General features: G+C 42.0%; 1 protein-coding gene across 5 annotated transcripts in view; it reads left to right on the forward strand.

Annotated features, from left to right (window-relative positions):
- PEX5L (peroxisomal biogenesis factor 5 like) overlaps positions 1-23,589 on the forward strand; it is a 376,062-nt gene that overhangs the window by 270,193 nt on the left and 82,280 nt on the right. For all 5 annotated transcript variants that reach the window (XM_075340588.1, XM_075340590.1, XM_075340589.1 and 2 more), the window contains 2 exons: positions 1,825-1,948; positions 2,908-3,007. In XM_075340588.1, coding sequence (XP_075196703.1) covers positions 1,825-1,948; positions 2,908-3,007 — 224 coding nt within the window. The remainder of the gene's footprint in view (positions 1-1,824; positions 1,949-2,907; positions 3,008-23,589) is intronic.

Consider the following 23,589-nt stretch of genomic DNA (forward strand, 5'->3'; position numbering starts at 1 on the left):
CAGCCTATAGGGCACATGACTGCTGCAGCCAACTAGTGGCTGCTTATTGGCTGCATTAGTTAAATGGCATCCCCTGCTGAAAAAGGAAGACCATCAAGGGATATGAGCAGCAGTACTGCAAAAAGGCAGAGGTCCAGTAAGGTAGTACAGTGGAACCTTGGTTTACGAGTAACTTGGTGTGCGAGTAGTTCGCTATACGAGCAAAGCTTGCTGTAAATTTGTAACTCAGTTTACGAGCAAGTTTTGCTGTATGAGCAAATACTCACCGCACACACTGCTGGTTCCGTACTTTCACCGCACTCTGACTCGATCTTGCAGTCCGCACAAACACACACAAACACGCAGAAACACACATAAACACACACAAACACACGCACACACATATTATGCTCACCTTACCTTCCATTCCCTCGCCAGCCTCCTGGGTCTTGTAGTTCACCGGTACAGGATGTGTATTGGGTAACCATCGTGACCAATGCCAAAGCTTTCGCTGCCAACGCGCTGACGTCAAAGGCAAGAGCCGCTTGCCTCTGACTGGTCAGCACGCTGTCTTTAAGAAGCGGCTGACAGCGGAAGCTCCAGCATCTGTTGCGATGGTTACCCGACATGCTGCATTTGTCAGCGAGTCCCGGCTCACATGCATCCATACAAGTCTTTGGGTGCATGTGAAACATCGCACTGCACTCGCATATCATCTGATTGTAGTATAATGTATGCAGAGACAGGTCGTGGAGGAGAGGGAGAAAGTGCTCCTTCTCCTCCACAACTGTGATCCGATTGCAATATCGGATCACAGTCGCATGACCCTTGTCTCACACTCACAGTGGAACTGAGGTTGAAATCTAAGTATCCTGTATCTGGTGTTATACTCACTCTCTGGTGTCTTCACCTTTTACCAACACCGCTCCTTCCTGCTGTGCCATATTGTGACCGTAACTTCTGAGTGGCTGAAAGTCAGAAATTACATCACAAGATTTCAATGCAAGTCTATGAGAGCCAGAACAAGGCCAGAACAAGGCTCTCATAGACATATACTGTATTGAGTTGTGACCTCTGCTTGCTACATGGCAAAATAGTGCTATATAAAAAAATGTTAGGAATTTTTTTAAGTCACTAAAATAAAATTAAAAAAGTCTCAATGTTTGGTATGGCTGTAATCATAATTTTCTGGAGAATATACTATCGGGTCATTTTTATTGCAAAATAAAACCCAGAAAACTGTCAGAATGCATTTAGTTTCACAATTTCATCGCATTTGGAACGTTTTCCCAATTTCCCTTACTTTATATGATAAGATGAATGGTGTAATTCAAAACTACAGCTTGTCCCGCAAACAACAGACCAGACCCTCATTCATCTGTGTTGACTAAAAAACAAAAAGATTATGTCTCTTCGATAAAGGGGAAGAGAAAAAGAAAGCGCAGAAATGAACATTGGCATTATTTAAGGGGCTAAATAATAATATGATGACGAGACTTTTGTGTTTGTTTTTAGAATAATCCTTTAAGGTTTTCCTAGGGCCGATAGCATTACGTGCCCTTTTAGAATACATAAGTGCCCCCTACAAAAGCCTTGAGGTTATTGGTGGAGCAGAGGATTACATAATAAAATTTTCATTTTATGATCATTTTTATATTTCTACTATGGTCTACTTCTAGTGTTTAGTAAATCTATACTTCAGGCCGAGTGGTGTGTTTTCTAATGCATTGATAGACATATATATTACCACATCACTGTATATCCCATTTTGCTCTGAATCCTACGTAAAATAAAAGAAGCTGTTTTTATTTCTCTTTTGTGTGAAGATCTCTTGCTTCCTTTTAGTCCATATTCAGACACAGTTGGAGAAATGGGGTGATGGGTGTTTTCGAGGAGATAAAAGCAGCGACAGTCATCGGGTCCTGGAGAGAAAATTATCATCCAAGGGATCTTCGAAAGAGCTCTTATGGTAAATGTGGTGTCCTGTAATAGTAAAAAAGCAGATTTTGAAGCTGTAAATCATAGGTTCTACATGATAATCAGCTCATTTGTAAGCAATGTTTCTGATGGATCAGCCTATTGTCAATATATAAGATTATAGTTTTTTGGTACAATGTAGTTAAAAGAAATAAAAGTAATGTTGACTACTTGAAAGTATCAGGCTTATAGATCTTTTCTTTATACTTTCCATTTTTTATTTAAAGGGAACCAATCACCAGGATTTTTGTATATAACCTAAAGCCAGTGCTATTCTGGAACTATCAGGCTGATTCTCTACATACCTGTAGTGGTCAGCTCAGATGTATAGGTTTTGAAACCCAAGAAAATAAAGTTTATGAAATCGGCAGCTTCTTGAGTGACAGCAGGATCAGATAATATCTGGGGGGGGTGGATATTCATAGTTATCCCCTCCCCCTGTTAGAATTAGCATAAGTATTATACAAACAATCCACGTTTTCCCTTGCAGGATCAAAGCAGATACCACGAAGTAACATTTTTTTGTTGGCTGAGGCCCCACCCCTTCTGGTCACATGGGTATGATTTCACACAGGTCCTGCAAGGGAAAAAGTGAATTGTTTGTATAATACTTATGCTAATTCTAACAGAGGGAAGGGATAACTCTCAATACCCCCCAGTTATTATCTGATCCTCAGCTGCTGTCACTCAAGAAGCTGCAGTTTTATAAACTTTACTTTTTTTGGGTTTTAAAACCTAAACAGCCGAGCTGACCACTACAGGTATGTAGAGAATCAGCCTGATAGTGCCAGTATAGCACTGGCTTTAGGTTATATACAAATCCTGGTGATTGGTTCCCTTTAAGCTTTCTCAAAGAACTAAATAAAAAAACTGGACCAAAATCTGTTTGTGTGATTCCAGCCTTAGGGCCATACTATTGACAATATAATCTGTCCATGGCTCTATTTCCAGGTCTGCAGATGGCAGGTCACCAGTCGATCCCAGCAGAGACAGGAAAAATGCGGTGGAAACAGAACAAACATCTGACTTTGAAATAGCACCTGTTGTAAAAGTAAGTATATATATATAATAGCTATATAATACAGTATTAGCTGAACCTGAAATCCTTTACCTGGGATATGCAAGCAATAAACTTGTATGGTGGGGAGGAAAATACTGTTCTTACTATGTCTTTTAACCTTTCAGACAGTTACTTAACTCCACCCCGACATTTCACGTAAATTTATGTCATGGTCTGGAAGGGGGGCCCGCAAATTGACAGAAATGTACATCATGGGAACCTCCGGTTCAATTCTGAATAGCCCATCACAGCGATTTTAATGTTTAAACAAATTAAATTGCCTGAAACATAGAAGTCCACCTATGATCGGTGCTAGAACAGCATGGATCATAGGCTGGAGTTAGGCAATGGCAGAGTCACCAGCCGCAGCACTGATTGGAAAAAACAAAATATTTTTTTATTTGCTTGACTCAACCTTATAAAATTCTGTAAAGCACCTGGGGGTTCAAGGTGCTCACTACACATCTAGATAAATCAACTGAAAAGTCTGGTTTTCAGAAAAAAACAAAATCAAATTATTCCCCATTAAAAAAGTAACTTTTAATCTAGTATAATTAAAAGGTCAAAAACCACAATAACAAACACAGAATATGACAATGCAGGGTATGTTATAGTAACAAATGCTAGGAGGGAGAAGAGATAAACTACCCCTAAATCACCCTAATCAAGCTCTCCCTACCTAGCAATGGAGGGTATGACGCCCTAGGGTTGTAGCGCCCCCATTCACTGACGGGAGACCCTGAATGACCCTAACAAGCCCTGCACAGGTCAAACTAACACCAAACAGTTACAAAAACACAGCCCCATCAAAATGAGATGGAGACATCAGAAACTTATCTGAAAGTGTCAGACGAAAAAAAGCCCCGACGCGTTTCCTTCCAAAGATGTCAGGGAATCATCAGGGGACAGGCCCAGGAGGTGGTTCGCCAATGCGGGAGCCTTCCTGGAGCACAAGAACGATGGTGTATGAGGGTGATACCTGATAATTTCTTGATTTTTTCTGACTTCTACCACTTTATTATTGGCTGCGGCGTGGTTTAATTTAGGGTCTAGTTTTCAAAATGGGTGTTACTTGTGGGGGTCTCCACTGTTTAGGCACATCTGTGGCTCAGTAAACGGAACACACTATTGATTCGAGGCAATTTTAAGTTCCAGAAGTCAAATGGCTGTCTTTCCCTTCCGAGCCCTGCTGTGCTCCCAGATAGTAGTTTTCCACCACATGTGGAGTATCAGCATACTGAGGAGAAATTGCATAACAAATTGTATGGTGCAATTTCTCTTGTTACCCTTGTGAAAATGCAAAATTTTGGGGCTAAAGTAAAATTTTTGTAGGAAAAAGTTACATTTTCATTTTTTTCCTTTCATATTGCTTTAATTCCTATGTAGCATCTGTTGTGGGAGCCACTTACAGTCTCTGAATGTCTCTCACTCAGGGGCGGACACTGACAGCTTGGGGCCCTGTGCAAGAAATTTTGTCCGGGCCCCACTTTCTTTATGGCAACAAAGTTGCAGATATAAATGTACAGTGGGGAAAAAAAGTATTTAGTCAGCCACCAATTGTGCAAGTTCTCCCACTTTTTCTCCCACTTTTTTTCCCCACAGTACATACATGTAAATTACATAGTGCCCTCTTTTGTTATGTACAGCACCCTCCCTTACATATTGGATTCTCTTGATATTTTTGTTATTTATAGTGCTCTTTCTTCATTTCATTGTGTCCTCTCTTGTTAGATATAAAATCACATGACTGCTCATGTAACATGGTAAACTTATTTTCTAATGGAGAAGCTGATGGACTGGTCCTCTGGTCAGATGTTGCTTCATCAGCAGTAAATTTATATCTACCAAGAGAGGATTAAGTATTAGAGACGGCGCTGTGAATAACAATAAAATAATGAGAATATGCTATATAAGAGATGGTTCTATACATAACAAGAGAGGACAGCGCCATACATAACTAGCGAGGAAGCTAATAAGGGACGACAGTGTTATGCATAAAAAAGGGAACCTATATAGTTAAGGAAACTCTAGGAGTTCGTATGCCGTCTGCTAAAAAAAGTCTGGCAACACACAAATCCCCTGCCTAATCAGTTCTGTGTAATGTTATTCACTAAAATCAATGTTTTAAAAAAAAGATTTATAAAGTGCGCTATTTCTATTCTAATTAGGGCCTTGACTAGTCGATACAGCGTTGTTTCCCTAGACTAGTCAGCCCTCTTTCCATGTGATCACACCTCCGTGGGCATAATAACATGATTTCCACAAGCCGGTGTCATTGCAAGCAGCTAGTAAATTTGTGCATATGTGCAGCTGTGTTCACTCATATTGAGTCCCACCTGAAGTCGAGTGTACACGTCCCAGCTTCGGAGAGGCACACTGCACATGATCAGAGAAACAGCTTTTGCACATCCGATCATGTGATGTGCGCCTCTCTGAAGCCGTGACGTGTACACTTGCTTCACAAGAGGTTCAATGCAAGTGAACACAGCCACACGCATGCACAAAATTTGCAGGGGCTGGCGGTGATACTGACTTGTGGAAATCATGTTATTATGCCCACAGGGGTGTTATCACATGGAAAGAAGGTGTTACGGGGGGCTGTCTGATAATAAAACCCAAAGGAATATCAGACAGTCAGGGTCCACCGTGCAAAGACTCTGCTGCAGACTATGGCAGAGGATAAGGGGTACATAAGTGTGCCACTGTAAATAGTAATAGCACAAGTGCAGAGTGCAATACCTCTGTTAAACTCACACAGGAATATAATTAGGAAATAAAGCAATTCCTCCCTTACTTGGAGGGTGTATGGTATGGTCTCTGTTAATGGTCACAGAGACAAAAGCAGTGAGTGTGAAATGGCACCTACCTAGGTCCGTTCCTCTAGCGGTGCCAGGAGACGGACAGCAGCGTAAGCCGCACAAAGCTCCTACCTGCGTTCGCTCCACTAGTGTGCGAGGACACGAACCACTAGATATGGCACCTGCCTGGGTCCGCTCCACTAGTGGTGCAAAAGAGACGGACAGCAGCATAAGCCGCACAAAGCTCCTACCTATGTTCACTCCCCTAGTGTGCGAGGATACGAACAACTGCCAGACGCAGTATAAGGAACGTTACTATAGTGGCAACGTCCACCTACGAGTAGAATCACAAGGGCCAGCCGGACCATGTGCATCAGGCACCTGCCTATGTCCGCTCCACTAAGATGTAAGGATACGGACCGCAGCCAAAGCTGTAAGGTATAAGAACGCTACCCTGCCGGTAGTTCTCACCTAGCATAGACAGAGAGATGCCTAGAGGGACGTGCACAGAGCGTCTACTCTCATGCATTAACCAAGAGGACTGAGCGCCAGGCGGCGTGCGTCAGGGTCTTATATAGACTTTGTGCCTCATCCAAGATGGAGGACACCAGAGCCAATCCGCTGCCAGAATGACAGGAATGACGTCACGCTGGCCTATCACCGAGCAAAGCATCACAAGCACATGACCAGCGAACAATCGGCATAGAAGGTGTCAGAGACATGTGACCACGTGTCACAAGCACATGACCAGCGGCCAATCAGCTTAGAAGGTGTCAGAGACATGTGACCTCGTGTCAGTGATGATGTCACCCGCACATGTGCAATGGCTCCAAGATAGGATTTAGTCTCCAGCGCTTGCACATGTGCAGTAGCAAGAAATCCGTACATAGTCTCCAGTGCTCGCACATGTGCAGTAGCAAGAAATCCGAACATAGTCTCCAGTGCCACAGCAACCGTAACAGAAGGTGACTAGTCAGGGTAAACAATGCCGTATCGACTAGTCAAGGCTCTAATTAGCACAGAAACAGTGAAATTTACAATTTTTTTCCTCATCATTTAATTTAGTGAAAAGTATTACACAGAGCTGGTGAGACAGGGCATTTTGAGATACAGATATGAATGTTGCTGGAGGGCATAGGGGGACCTGTCAGGTTGACTTGAAACTCACATATAATGTCCTCCCCCTAATATCCCCTCTCCCCGCGTTCATGATAATGCTCTGATCCCAATCATCCCCCTCCTTATTGTCTCCTCCTCAGTCTATTAAAAAAAGTCACCCCTCACCTCTTTGTATGGGCCCCTGCCACACCGCATCTTCTCCTGCCGGGCACTTTTCAAATGACACAGGCGTGCGCACTGTACTGACATCATGAAGGTTCTGCTCTAGAACCATTGAGCGCTTTTCTTTGATGCACAGGGTGGAGTGCTCACCATATCATCCCTGTACTAATGGACACACATATATCATATTGATGACATCTCTCTTCGGAACCGGAAAGCTTATTTCAGGAATGTCTTGCATACACAGACCATGTAGATTACTCATTACATGACATAATGTTATTGGTGAATTATATCAAGTCTCCTGCATGTCCAAGAGGAGTATGGCTTCTATTAGGAAACATATTTGCATACTCATTGCTAATGTTTTGTGGTCCCAAACCTATATTTTATGCAAAGATTCACAGGCTCTGTTCTTGCAAGCTGCATCTTCTGGCCGCTCAGTCATGGAAAGTGACAGGTTAATGGTGGGCTAGTCTTGACAAGTAAGAAACAACTAGCATGAATACAGAATGTCAGTTGTCGAGACAACACAATCAGCCTCCTGTCGTGTTAAATAGTAGATGAGTGTCTGACATCTCTATTCCTGATTCTGTACTTCTGAAGTTCTCCCAAATTAGAATTTGAATGTAATGGATTTTATGCTTCCCGTGGCTCCTCATTTGGAAATTACATTGTTTATTTGAGCTGCATAAAATGCTAAGTTAATGTCCCACTTTCCCTGAAAGCCATCAAACACACATTTTTTGAATAGTTTCAGTATATAGAAGTATCTGCCAGTAATAATCATTCCGAGTAATACTTGTTGTATGACTGTTACAATAGTTTCTAAAGGAATAGACCTGCAGTCAAATAAAAAATCCCCCATTCTTTAGTTTCTCTTCTATAACAATAATTGTTGAACTTTTCATATTTCTTGACATAAAAAATAGCTCTCCTTCAAATGAAAAAAATATCACGCTAATACCACCTATGGTAGGAACTTGCCAATAAGGAAATATCCGACCCTTTCACAAACTAGAGTCTCCTCCTAAAGGAGACTATGGAAGGCCTACATCCTAAGTCATGGTGCAAGTTTCTTTAAAGGGTCAAATTTGCCTTATATTATAGCTACTTTAAATAGATGGCATTAGAGAGACGGCTATCTTCAAACTGGAAGACAACTAATTTGCATATCAATTTTCCTATGTAGCATTGCCTGATCTATTAAGGAGTATTTGCACAGCATGATTATTGTGAACACTCTGCTGTTCACCCGTTGAACTCAAGAAGAATCTGAAATGTGGTAAAAGTTGGCTTATATAGGCACACCAAGGGCGGACCAATCATTGGTGCAAGCTGTGTCGTCATATAGGGGCCCACGAGGCAAGGGGACAATTTTCACATCAAAAGCAGTTGGAAAAGTGCATTATTAAGTTATTGGACTGCAAAAAGTCCACATAACATTCTTGCACAAAATATCAGAGTCAACATTAGAGTCTGCTCATTACAAGGTCTATCAGTTTTGGAGTGACAAATACGGCAGTGGAGGTGGCTCATATGCTTTGTAATAGTGAGATCATAGACGTCCGTGCAAGCACCGTGTGACAGACATTACACAAGTCTGGAATGGTAGCCTGTAAAAAGGTGAATAAGCCTAAGCTCCAATATTGTCATAAGAAGCGTCGACTCGAGTTTGCAGAAAAGTACAAAAAGTGGACAGTGGAAGATTGAAAATGGATGACTTGGAGCTATGAGAAAAAAGTCAATAGACTAGGCAGGGATGAGTGCAAATGGTACTCTGGAAGAAACAAGGGAAAAAGGTGCTAACATATTGAGAAACTGAAAGAACGGTCAAGATTGGTGGAGAAATCCTAATAATATGGGGTTCTTTTACAGCCAGAGGTGTTGGATACTTGGCCAGAATCAATGGTGCTCTCAATCGTGTGCTATATGTGAGTACACTACAAGGTGAGTTACTTCATACACTCAAGTTACATTGGTATGAAAAGAACAACAGGACAAAGACCCAAAGTATACATCAAGATTGGAGAAGAAATGGTTCAATAACAATGAAGTAGATGTAGTGAATTTGCCTCCACAGTCCCTGACCTCAACCCAATTGAACACTTCTTGGTAGAGTTGAAGAAAAAGCTGAATACATACCCAAGTGAGTTGACCAGTATGCACCAAAATTGGGAACGTGTAGAAGAGACCTGGGATCAGATTTCCTTTGAGACATGCTTGAATCTGATGAAGAGAATAGGATTCATGCTGTGTTGAAAGCCAAAGGTGGTTTTACAAAATACTAACAAAAGAAAAAAAAAAAGAAAAAATATTAATTTTTGGGAGCAAAACAGTGACATGACAAAAATCTGCATAACTAATCAAATGCTAATAAGTTGCAAGTCAAATTTATTTATGAGATAGCTTATTAGATAGATTATGAGATAATTGTCTATAAAATGAAGGTAGCCTCACACTCAAACCTGTAGTGGATGGTGAGATATGAAGCCTTTAATTCAAAAGGTCAAAACAATGTTACCCTTTTGCTCATCAGTGTACATAGCCATATTGAGCAGCACAACAAAAATAACTAGAAAGAAACATTGACTACATGAAATTTATTCTGTAGCAACATTTGCCAATGAGTATAAGTTTAAGAACTGCCAAATATTTGCTTAGTAAAAGGTGGTTTAGATATATTATCTGAATTGATCCAACATCTTGTATGTAGAGACACCACTGTAAAATAGGCAGAATAGTTGCAGAAATAACCCCATTCAACATTAAAGGGAACCTGTCACCACTTTTTCGGCCTATAAGCTGCGGCCACCACCACTGGGCTCTTATATACAGAATTCTAACTTGCTGTATATAAGAGCCCAGGTCGCTGTGTAGAACATAAAAAACACTTTATAATACTCACCTAGAAGGTCGCTCCGGTGCAGACTGGTCGGATGGGTGGCGCCGTTCTCCGAGACCGGCGCCTCCCCCTTCGACCATCTTTGTCTTCCTTATTCTGAAGCCACGGTGCATGACGAATCTACGTCATACACACGCGCTGTCATTGAGGCCCTGCGCAGGTGCACTTTGCCCAGGACCTCAATGCAGGCGCATGTGTATGACGTAGGCGCGTCATGCAGCATAAAGTGTTTTTTATGTTCTACACAGCAACATGGGCTCTTATATACAGCATGTTAGAATACTGTATATAAGAGCCCAGTGGTGGTGGCCGCAGCTTATAGGCCAAAAAAGTGATAACAGGTTCCCTTTAAGACAGAAAATGCTGGGTCCTATTTTAATTGATAGATTCAGTACAAAAACAGTACTGTCCAGGTTACAGTGGATCCTCACCACATCGGATGTCAAATCGGGCAGGAGAGAACGCCTGCAAAACCCCTTTTTTCTAATTAGTGGAAATGAACTCATGATCTTTGAACCTTGATGTACACATTTGCGACTGATTTTCCTGAATTGTGCCATATGATTGACTTTATGATAATGTGTTATTAACAGAAGCAACTACCAGGTTCGTTTCAACCCAGTTGTTTAACCCTCCAGAGCCTGGCAAGTACCTTAACAGGACTATTGGGGTTTAGTGGCATATAGCTGACACAGGCACTGCTTAGAGAAAAATTGTCAGCTACTATTGAGAGTGCAGATGAAGTTGTCGTAGCTTAAAAAAACTGTCCATTACAGGCAGTAGCAGATTAAAAGTAGCTAAGGCACCCCCCAGTTCAGAGGGCATAACCCTCCCGTGTATCACATGACATATCACATGATTCCCTTTGAGAGAACATGTGATAGGTCATGTGATTAACACAGAGGTGCTGGGGTGCACATCTGCAGATGTAAAATAAAGACAGCAATGCCCTAAGTGCTCAGTGTAATATTTTTTCCTCTTATATACAATGCTATGCATAACATAGAGCAATACATAATAGAGGATACTATTTAATAAGAAATGTATATATATATATATATATATATATATATATATATATATACAAGAGGACACTATATAATATGGAATGAGAACACTGACGGCACTTTCTAACAGACAGATGTGAACAGGTGAAAACTGAACATGAAATATACCCTCACAAATATACAGCTGCACTCTGAGATACTAAGGTATGCAAACATTGTATATAGGAATGTGGACATGCATTACTGCTATGGAAATAAATGTAAAAATTGAGACACTTAGAGCATAAAAAGGCTAGGTTTATGTGAGCCCAGCAGCCAGCATCAAGGCATATCTCTTTGCCAGGTCCCTGCCTAAATGCCTCTACCTGGACTGAAAAGCCTAGAATATTATGGGCAAGCAGGAACCTGCTAATAGAAAATTAATTAGTGTCTTAAGCCAGTGGGAAGCAGTGCTCAGTCAGAAGGCATGACCCTATAATTTAAAATGAGAAAACTGATGGCACGCCCTAACAGACACATTTGAATAGGTTCAATTTATTTGTTTTCTATGAGCAGGTTCCTACTTACCCATAAAATTCCATACTTTTCAGCCTGGGTAGAGATGTTTAGGTAGGACCCTGGCAAACAGACTCATCTTGACACTGGCTGGTAGGCTCACATAAAACTGGCCTTTTTATGCATTAATTGTCTCAATTTTTAAATGTATTTCCTTAACAGTAATGCATGTCCAAATTTCTATATTTAATGTTTGCACACCTTAGAGTCTCAGAGTGCAGCTGTATATTTGTTATATATAATATGGGACAGATTGCTCAGTGCACATCATTTTACAGGGATGATCTGAAACTAAGTTTTATTTTCATCCTAAACTATAGTTAATGTTTGAAGAATGTAAGGTTTAACATATACTCTGGTTTGTTTCACATGTTTCTTTACTGTTTGATATGGACTCCTTCATGGTTTTTCTACCTTCAGTCTTTATGCACAATGTGCACATTTCAATGCGAACAACCACTGAATGAACAGGTGTGTCCAAACTTTTGACTGGTACTATAAAAGTTTTACTAGAAGTAAAGCTAAAGTGCATGGTCTATGTTTACCAGGTTCTTTCCATATGACTAAATATAGAAAATCTAAAGATGATAAAGTAGATTTGCTCTTATTTCCCGGAATGCTGTATAATATTTAATTTTATCCTATAGTGACGCTTATTGGGGTAAACAGCCACTGAACAGAAGTTTCTCAAACTGAAAATAAATCTTAATAAGATGTAATTCATGAATCTTTGCCAGAACAGCTAAATTATAAGCAAAGCTACCTAAAAACACTGCAACAATTTCTCCAGCTTCTGAGAAAGGAGCCTCATTAAATCACCTCTGAGGAGAAGAACTAATACAGTAGTGCTGACAGTGTGCGCTAAAATACCTGGAAATGGTATTAAGGGAATTGAAGCTATTCTGAGGCACATCCATATGCTGACCTATTGATAAGTCACTTAAGCATGCATTCCCTCAATTTGCCATCTGCTTCTCGTTATCTGTAAATGCGTAACATAACCACAGTCTATGTGGTCCTAAACAAGTCATAATGGAGTAGTAAAAAAAACATTAGCATGATCAACAAAATCTGGAAATGGTCAAAACCATAGCATGATCTGTTAGAGACAAACCAGTACAAGTCAGTCTGCAACAATGTCGCCTCCAGGAATTTATACTGAGACCAATTGAATTGACTAGCTCTGAGCCAATGCAGGTCATAGAGTAATAAATGGCCATAAGGGTAAAGAGGACCCAAATGTATATGGTATATTCCTGACTTCTTGGGTCCAATAAGCCAATTAGGTCTTTATTTCAAAGAGTTATAACAACTCAGTACAACTTTTTGGTTGTACGAAACCATAATTGTACCTACGACGTCATACGGAAACAAGTGCACTCCTTCCTTCCTTTCCTCCTTCCTTCCTTACCTCTTTCCTTCCCTCCTTCCCTCTTTCCTTCCCTCCTTCCTTCCCTCCTTCCTTCCCTCCTTCCTTCCTTCCCTCCTCCCTTCCTTCCTTTCTTCCCTCCTTCCTTCCCTTCATCCTTCCTTCCTTCTTTCCCTCCTTCCTTCTTTCCCTCCTTCTTTCCTTCCCTCCTTCCTTCCCTCCTTCCTTCCCTCTTTCCTTCCTTCCCTCTTTCCTTCCTTTCTTCATTCCCTATTTCCTTTCCTCCTTCCTTCCCTCCTTCCCTCCTTCCTTCCCTCCCTCCTTCCTTCCTTCTTAATTCCTTCCCTCCTTCCCTCCTTCCCTCCTTCCTTTCTTAAAAAAATTGCTACTTTTCATAACTTTCAATTCCCTTTTTTAAAAACATCAGTCGCTAAAAATGGTAAAACTGTTCTACATGAGTCTGGTGCTTTGTTCAATAAATCCAAAGACACTTCAAAAGTTATTTTTATTTCTACCATTTGGAACAAAATAATTAAATAAACTATAAAAATATAAACTCAAAAAGCAGTAAGAATGATATTAATAAATAAAAACACGTTGCAATATTCAGTTGTAACAAACCGTAAATCAAGTCAGTGTTTTAGTCAGTTGAGCAGATGGGAGATATACTGGATTGTATATATACTCCCAATCTTGTAATGTACGAAATGGACTGAAATAATTAGCACTTTCTCTGTATTTTTCACAAACCATAAGACATTGAAAGAAATGTGCTGAAAGCCAATCTCTTTGAACCCTTAAATATTAGACTTCACTGGCGGATAAACCCCACTCCCAAGTAGGCAAAGCTTAACATCACCGGGTGCACAGGTACCTAGTTGGATACACCAGTTTTTCCATAGTAAACAATTAGATCACTTTTAGCATTTTTTAAATTGAATATTCTTTCTTAATATATGCATTTAATATATGCAATATAGCTTTCAACAAAATGGACTAGGGTTTGCAAAAAAGTCAAGTTGCATGTTCTCTACTGTTCTCTTTAAATTGTCTTTAAGGTGGCAACTGGACAGGTCCTAGACAGGAGGAATCTGACACCCAGATGGCAAGCCTCGGTGATGTAGGACCCAGAGAAGAAGGCTCCAACATGTATAGTGCTGAGAGGTGTTTTCCAAATTTTAGGTCTGAGTTTTAACAGAGAATGATGAAGTAGGGCTTGCACGGCCGCGCCAGTGACCACTCTGACCATAGAGAGTTAATGTTCCTTTATTTCATCTTTAGGTCGACGCGTTTCTGGAGTCTCTGCTCCCTTCCTCAGGACACACAGGAAAAAGGTACATCAAATCTGCTAGACCACGAGGACTGCAAGATCTATATACATTCCGTCATGATGACGTCAGAAACCAACCTCTTTCTTAAAAAAATCGGCGGGAAAGACACCTCAAAAAAGTAAAAAAACACACATGGCTGTGAAAATGACGTGGTCTAAAACAGTGAACAAGAAATGAACAAAAATACATATGATAATATAACCATATTATCTCATAAAATAATAAATTGTAATAAACGGATTTTTTGAGACAAAAATTGTGTGGATTACTGTGTATTAGACAAAATGCGGGAGTAAAACACTGAAATTCCAGTGCAACTCAAAAGCGGCCTCGAATCCCTAGAGAATTTACTTCTTTCTTATAGGGGTAGCTAGTCAAAGGGAGAACATAAACCATGTCTCCACCACAGGAGTAGTGAAATCACCACTGAAATTCAAGTGACCAAGAGGAGGAGCACCTATTAAGTGTAGCCGTGTAGGAAGATACGTAGCTTACCAGTGCAAGGGCTTACGCAAAAAAAATGTGGAAGTATCAGCGTAAAGCGCCGAAGACGGGGTGAAGAAAGTTCAGAGCGTGGGAAAAAATAGAAGTGCGCATGTCAGAAAAATAAGGTGGAGCTCGGATGACTTACAAGCTCCTGACCTTATTTTTCTGACATGCACACTTCTATTTTTTCCCACGCTCTGAACTTTCTTCACCCCGTCTTCGGCGCTTTACGCTGATACTTCCACATTTTTTTTGCGTAAGCCCTTGCACTGGTAAGCTTACGTATCTTCCTACACGGCTACACTTAATAGGTGCTCCTCCTCTTGGTCACTTGAATTTCAGTGGTGATTTCACTACTCCTGTGGTGGAGACATGGTTTATGTTCTCCCTTTGACTAGCTACCCCTATAAGAAAGAAGTAAATTCTCTAGGGATTCGAGGCCGCTTTTGAGTTGCACTGGAATTTCAGTGTTTTACTCCCGCATTTTGTCTAATACACAGTAATCCACACAATTTTTGTCTCAAAAAATCCGTTTATTACAATTTATTATTTTATGAGATAATATGGTTATATTATCATATGTATTTTTGTTCATTTCTTGTTCACTGTTTTAGACCACGTCATTTTCACAGCCATGTGTGTTTTTTTACTTTTTTGAGGTGTCTTTCCCGCCGATTTTTTTAAGAAAGAGGTTGGTTTCTGACGTCATCATGACGGAATGTATATAGATCTTGCAGTCCTCGTGGTCTAGCAGATTTGATGTACCTTTTTCCTGTGTGTCCTGAGGAAGGGAGCAGAGACTCCAGAAACGCGTCGACCTAAAGATGAAATAAAGGAACATTAACTCTCTATGGTCAGAGTGGTCACTGGCGCGGCCGTGCAAGCCCTACTTCATCATTCTCTGTTATCAGCCGTTTTGGGTGCTGCTGCCTTTGGCCTGGATTCTATGCCTGCATAGTAGTTGTGACTTTCACAACTCTCTGGGTGAGTGCTATTATCATCTTTTCACCCTAACATCACTCGGGTAAGACCCTATTGCGCTTCTTTTTTCCACAGTTTCTTACTTAGGTCTGAGTTTTAGGAACGGCCACTAGAGTTGGGTGGGACTAGCCATTCCCTTACCTCCAGTTCTAGGATTTGGAATAGGCCATAAAATGCAATTCACCAGCCTCATTTATAGAGATGAGCAGACCCATGGAAGTTTGCTTCGGTGGATGTAGCCAGACTATTAAAATAGTTCGGTTCAAGAACCGGACTCAACCTGAACCCCAATGAATGTCACTAACTGGGCAGTTCGGGTCTCTGTCCACATGTAGCCAGTCGTAAACAGAACACTTTCAGGGGCGGAAGGAAAGGGTTTTTCTATTTTTTGGGTGCACACTACATCTGATCACGCTGTTGTTTTCCCCACTGCAAGCCGATCAAACACTCCAAGTGCTCACTGGGCTGAGCACCAAGCGTACCTGAGCACAGCGATGCTCACGCGAGTGGTTTGTATAAGCAAAGCACCTGAACTCCAAACTTGAACTCTATTTTTTTGTAATGTCAGTGTATGGTACGAGCACCGAACACCGTACCTCCACTATGTCCTGAAACCAACCTCCATATTTATTACAGTAATCAGAGATTAATGGACAGACCATAAATGTTAGTGCAACAAACCTAAAAATATTTGACTTCTGCTTTACTGATTCCATGATGGAAATGTAGTCATTATTGTGTGGATGTCTCTCAGCACAGAGTCACTAACAAGTGGTTATGGGAATAGTATTCTTCAGCTAATGCTTTAGTGCCCTACCCATCTACTGCTGGAGAATGACCTTTTACATTCTGTGGCTTGTAATGGAGCAGATCATTATGTATTGATGAGACAGTAGTCAGTTTCTAAAATGCCACTATAGTAACATAGGTAAATTGTACATTCAACTTCTCTACTGTGTAACAATAAATCCTATTTCATTATAGACTAAGGTACATATAAGATGTTTACATCAAATACAATGGCTTGATCATTTACTACTGCTTTATCTGTTTTAGCTAGGCTGGATTCTAGTTTTTAGCAGCTATGTTTGACAGTAACTAATATATACTTTTTGTTTGTAGTAGTATGGCGCAATGGTGTGTAGATTTTTTTTTCACTTTCCCTGTGTTCAGGAGTATTTTTCCTTTACCTACCAAAGAAAAATGCACAAGTATGGTATCAAATGTGATAATATGTGTTATGCAACAAAAGAGATAAGGAGGGGCAGTTGTCTCATTAAACAGTAGAGACTAAAGCCCCCGTCACACATAGCGAGATCACTAGCGAGATCGCTGAAATGTCACAGGTTTTGTGACGTATCAGTGACCTCGCCAGCAATATCGCTGTGTGTGACAGTGGGCCCCTGCTGTGAGGTCGCTGATCGTGACAAAACGATCAGGACCATTTTTTGCTCATTGGTCTCCCGCTGTGCGGGACGCATCGACGTGTTTGACGGCGGGAGACCAACGAGCGCCGGTTCTGAGTGTGCAGGGAGCCATCGCTACACGGGTCACTGGTAGCTGATGGCTAGTCGCTGTGGCGATCTGCCTGATTGACAGCTCAACAGCGACCACGTAGAGATATTCCAGGTCACTGACCACTGGTCACTGGACCACTGGTCCACTGACAGGTCGGATCACTGGTGGGATTGTTGGTACATCGCTATGTGTAACGGGACCCTTACAGTGAAGCATTGTTATAGAGTACTGCATGTAAGCTCTTGTTATCGACAAGGTGAGGACAGATAAAACTACTTCCAAAATGGTTTGGTTTAAGTGAAATGTGTAATCCATAGTTTCAGGCTACACTTAGCCCCTTCATAACCCAGTGATTTTCTGCTTTGTTTTTTTTTCATTTTTATTTTTTCCTTCCTTCTTCCAAGAGCCATAACTTTTTTATTTTTCCGAAAATATAGCCATATGAGGGCTTGTTTTTTGCTGCACAAGTTGTACTTTTGAATAAACCATTAATTTTACCAAATACTGTACTCGAAAATGTGAAAATTACAAGGGCAGTGAAATTGCAAAAAAATTGTTGGTTTTTTTTTTTAACCATGTTCACTAAAACCAATGATTCTCCAAGTCAGTAAGAGTATGTAGATACCAAACATGTGTTTTTTCTTTTATGTAATTTGTAAAAAAAAAAAAAGAAGAAGTTTCTCTTTTGACACCATTTTCCAAGACCCATAACACTTTCATTTTTCGGGATCTGGGGCTTAGTGATGTCTTATTGTTTGCACCCTAAGCTGACACTTACTGATTTTAGGTTTGGGTAGATACGATGTTTTGATCGCCTCTTATTGCATTCTATTTTAATGTTGTGGCTGGAAAAAAAACTAAATTCAAAAAAACATAATTCAGGTGTTTATTTTTTTCCCGTTATGCTGTTTACCGATCAGATTAAGTTATGTTATGTTTTGATAGATTAGGCATTTCTGAATGCAGCGATATAAAATACTGTTTGTGCATTTTTGTTTTTTACTGTTTTATTTTCAATGGGGTAAAAGGGGAGGTGATTTGAACTTGTGTTTTACTATTTTTTCATATTTTTAAATTATTGAATGTTGTCAGTGAGAGTATCAAAATTATAATCTTGTGATACCTTTTTTTAAACACTGCCTATTTTCGGATTAAATATATAAAATTTAATAGTTCGTTTCCTTCTGTTCTATATATGAACCCAAACCCATCCGAAAAGCCTTCTGCTATCTGAAAGGGGTCCCCAGCTATCCCTAAAGTGTTGGGTGGTGGCAGCGTAATTATTATTGCATAGAATTATTGGAGTGCTATCATTAAGGGTACCGAGGTATATATATATTCCATTAGTGGGAATCGGTGATATATACATTTACCCTTGCTGTGAGACCTCCAATATTTGGCATTATTAGCGCAGCAGACTCATTTTATGCATTGTCCTGCAGTACCAAAAGTGGCCTGCTGACAAGGGCAGCGCTAGAGAGTAGTCGTGTTCGTGACAAATTGCCATTAAATAGCCATTAAAAGGTATCACAAGATTATAATTTTGTTCCTCTCACTGAGAACATTCAATAATTTTTCAACTGGCTAACACGGTACCAAAACCATTTCACTTGTAACTTCATATTTTTAAAAACTTTTTTTTTTCCATTTTTATTGTAGTTACTTGTCTCTGTAGTGGTTTTGAAGCTGTGATAATACAATCACATGTGCTATACAGAGCACTATACCAGCTCTGCTCTGTACAGCAGAAATACTGACTTTCAATGAATGTCAGCTCACAGCCAGCATTCACTGGAAGTTTGTAATGACAGAGACAGGGGTGAACAGCTGACTCCTGCCTGTCATTACAACCCACTGGCGCCTCACAATCACATGACGGGGCCGCCAATAGGAGCGAAAAATGATGTGCTTCTTGCTGGCGTGTGTTAAAGCATGCTGTAAGAGATTGATAGCGAGAGTTAACTGGTTAATAGCCGCGAGTGGATCTACGCTTATGTTGATTGATCAGACCAGCCATCATACAGGTAAAGATGCAAGCCCACATCAAAGCAAGGGATACAACATTGGACGTGCTAGTATGAAGGGGTAAAGAAGTAGTGCAGGATGTTGGGAGACTAATGCCAAACAGTGGTGGACACAGACAGTAAAGGGCCCTTGTACAAGAACAGAATATGGGTCCTATCCAGTCCAATAGTTATGCAATGACAGAAGCTCCTTGCTGCTTTGGATGTGGAAGGGGGTACCCTTTTCTCTTGGGCCCCTGTGTGGCCACACAAGCTTCACAAATGATATATCAGTACCAGATGCCAGAACGCGTACAGTATAGGTAAATATGCTGGTAGTAGGTATTTGTAGCTCACAAAGCACCTTAGTTGCACTTCCAATTTTTATATCTTCTCAAGAGAATCTTCGATTTCTTAAAATAAATGTACCTGGGTGCACTGGTATGGTGACCTAGGGTATTTGAAAATGGGCAGTACAAAGAGGCTTTCTGGATCATTTTCTAGAATGGGCTAAACAGCCCAGTGTGGGAACAGTATTGTAGTGGCCTGATGGCCATGCCCAGTGTGTTTATAGTAAAGTTCAAAGACTAGCCAAGGTCAAATGGCAAAACCAAATTAATAGTTTTTTGTCTCTTTCAAAGGGGACTATGCATATTCCTTACATTCTCTCAATGCTTATGGTACTGTTTTGTGATGTCCTTTCAACCCCTTTGGATCTTCATTGTTATCTTTCTTTGCCTTCAAGTTCTTTATCTCCATCCTCACCTTGACTTCTATGACACATATTTCAGGAAAACGGTATCAGACAATTATTGAACTAGAGCAGGTGCAGAGAAGAGCAACCAAGGTTATTAAAGGATTGGGGGGGAATGCAATACCTATACAGGTTCTTAAACTTGGGGTTATTCTGTTTGGAAAAACGAAAGCTTAGGGGCGATCGTATTACAATGTACAAATATATGAGGGAACAGTACAGAACTCTCTGCCACATGATGTTTTAATGGTTGATTCATCACTAAAATTTAACAGAGGCCTGGATGCATTTCTTGTAAAATATAATGATTATGTGCAGTAGATTCTGTAATTGGGCGTTGATCCAGGGAACTAGTCTGATTGATGGATGTGGAGTTGAGCAGGAATTTTTTTTCCCCTAATCTGGAGTTTACTGTCTGCTGCATGGGGTTTTTTGCCTTCCTATGGCTCACCATGTTAGTTTAGCTCATGGTTTGAACATGATGGACATAAGCCTACCTTCACCCTTAAACACTATGAAACTATGCATCTATTTATTTGCACAATAGGCCCCCAACTTATGGTCTTCTGTACCGCCCCGCGCTCGGCTGCAGCCGAGCCACTCGGATCCGGGCTCGTTGGTGGGTGGCTCGAGCGCCTCTGGACCCTGGGTCACTTCGCTCTGAAATGGTGCTGGCGCTACTTAGGGGGGTGGTAGGTAGGTGTACGGCCGGAGCCGTGTTTAAGTTCGTGACGCCACCCACGGGATGTGGTGAAGACACCACGGCTGCAGTTATGGGGCACCCCGGGGGAGATGGTTATGCAGCAACATGTTAACCCCTCCGTGGGCAGGGATGATGGCCCCGGGACCCATTGGAAAGAAGTAACTTGGCGGTGCAGGGCAGTGCGCGGCCGCATGGCACTGTTGTACTCACTGTTATTAACACACACAAGTCTCTGGTAAACAAAGTTGATGGTGGTCGGTGCCCACAGCCGGCTGCGTCTGGTCCACCACCCGGTTCGGTGGTCTTTGCCTTTCTCCTGCACCATGTAGTGTATGTGTAGACTGCCTGCGCTTCAACGACGGGAGTCCGCTCCCCGGCTTTGTATATGTCGGAGGAGCCCGTTTGCCCACAGACACTGGCCCGTGGGATCTCTCTGCCTGTGCGGGGGCTTTCTATCCCCCTCGATGGGCTGTTGTCTTCAGTCGGGACTTGGGTGGGAAAGGACCTATAGTCCAGACCGCAATCAGTGAATTAACTCAGTCCAGCGGATTCTGGACCTTGTTTCAGGGTCTGAGTACCCCCCTGTGTGCTCCGGTTTCTGAGTCGGTTCCCTGGGTCGGTACCGGTGGGCCACTATCCTGTCCCGGTCCACCACGGTTCCACCGCGCCGTCTTCCCGGCTCCTGCAGGCTAAGGTCACCGTATGCCTCCTAGCCAAGGTGTTTGGGCTACGACCCTCACACCTGTCAGTTTGTTACAGGCCTGTCACACCGGCCTGTCCTCCTCCACTGAACTCTCAAACTGCACTCTACTCCACTCCACTGAAAACTCAACTGCTTTCCTGCCTCAGGCTCTCAGAACTCATCGGTGGGCGTGGCCAACCACCTGGCTCCGCCCCCCTGGTGTGACCATCAAGCACTGCGAGAGGTGACTAAGGTTTATGGTTTGGCTGGTGTTACCTTGTGTGGGACTGGTGTTGTGCGGGGCGCTATCTGTAACTACCTGGCTAGTCCAGGGCATCACACTTCTATGGCATGATTATTTGGCTGTTTGTTAAGGGTGCTTTACACGCTGCGACATCGCTACCGATATATCGTCGGGGGTCACGTCGTTAGTGACGCACATCCGGCGCCGGTAATGACATCGCAGTGTGTGACACCAAGGAGCGATGATCAATGATCGCAAAAACTGTGATCGTTGACACGTCGCTCCTTTCCTTAATATCGCTGCTGCCACAGGTACAATGTTGTTCATCGTTCCTGCGGCATCACACATCGCTATGTGTGACACCGCAGGAACGACGAACATCTCCTTACCTGCGTCCACCGGCAATGTGGAAGGATGGAGGTGGGCGGGATGTTATGTCCCGCTCATCTCCACCCATCCGCTTCTATTGGCCAGCCGCTTAGTGACGCCGCAGTGACGTCGCTATGATGCCGAATGCACCTCCGCCTTGAAGGAGGGATTGTTCAGCGGTCACAGCGACATCGCAGACAAGGTATGTGCGTTTGACGCTGCCGTAGCGATAATGTTCGCTACGGCAGCGAGCACCAAATGTCGCACGAACGACGGGGGCGGGTGCTATCGCACTCAACTAGCAATGTCGCAGCATGTAAAGCACACTTTAGTCACTTCCACCAATGACACAGAAGTCCAAAATTAGACTAGACCCAATACCAACAGTCCCAATAAAAAAGCCAATTACCTATAATTCTTTTTATTTTAGGCTTCTACATTCATCATCCAGCAAGATAACCATCCATATTGTCAACAAGTCATGCTACGTAGACACATTGTAAATTAAGCTAGATTTTTGTACTCTACAATTAAAGCGTGTAATTTTGTTAATTTTTCTTCAGAATATTGCTATTAAAAAACAATCTAATATATCACAAAAATAGATACAAACAAGAATTGGGCAGGTGATACAGGTAAAATATACCTTTGTACCGTGTTAGCCAGTAGAGATAAAAAATTGTTTAAAAGAACTGAAGTCCTCAGTGGTTGAAACCTTTTGGGCAGGTGATGTAATAATATTATATAGCAGCCTTTGTAGATGGATTTTGGTATTCCGGCACCCAGGGAAAGAATTCAGTCTAACACCACTCACCCTCACTCAGGCCACTGCCACAATTACGTGACAAAATGTAACGTTTTTGTCACGTACGTGTTAAAGGGGTGGTTTGTTCCCCGTGTGCTGTGTTTATGGCTCATATGTGTTCTCCGTGTGTTATACGTAATAACACACGGAGAACGGCAAGCCCTGCCTTTCCTGAGTCTTCCGGAGCTGTCTGTGGTGCTGAATGACAGCGTCAGGCACAGGCCCCGCTGATGCTGCGTCCGGTCCCCAGTGGAGAAGATCGTTGTTCATATTCACTGGGGGACGGATGCAGGTGACAGCCGCCGCAGAGACTGCAGGGCTGGTGGGGGTGAGTGTGTGTTTTTTTTATTTTTAACCTGACGTGTGTTTTTGTCACACGGAACCGCATCCACACTACTCCCGTGTTGTACGTGTGCGGGCCGTGTGACACCCGTGCTGCCAGTTCAACACGGACATGTCAGCGTATGGAACTCACGGAGACATGTAAGTACGGAACGGACACACGTTCCGGTCCTAAATACTTACGTGTCTCCTAACCATTGGGATTACCTAGGTTCCCGTGTGTACGTGTCTCCGGTACATGTACAAAATGGCAAACACGTACCGGAGGCACGGATGTGTGATGGAGGTCTCAAACAGTTTTATTAGTCATCATGTGACCAATTATATGCAATTTGCCACTTACAGTCATGTGCTGACTAGCTGCTCTTCCTAGTTCTCTCAATTTTGAAAACTACAGCTCCTGCTTCATTGAGAGAAGCAAGACAGCAGAAATGTTAGTT

Source organism: Anomaloglossus baeobatrachus, chromosome 3 (genome assembly GCF_048569485.1).
Source record: "Anomaloglossus baeobatrachus isolate aAnoBae1 chromosome 3, aAnoBae1.hap1, whole genome shotgun sequence".
Taxonomy (NCBI): Eukaryota; Metazoa; Chordata; class Amphibia; order Anura; family Aromobatidae; genus Anomaloglossus; species Anomaloglossus baeobatrachus.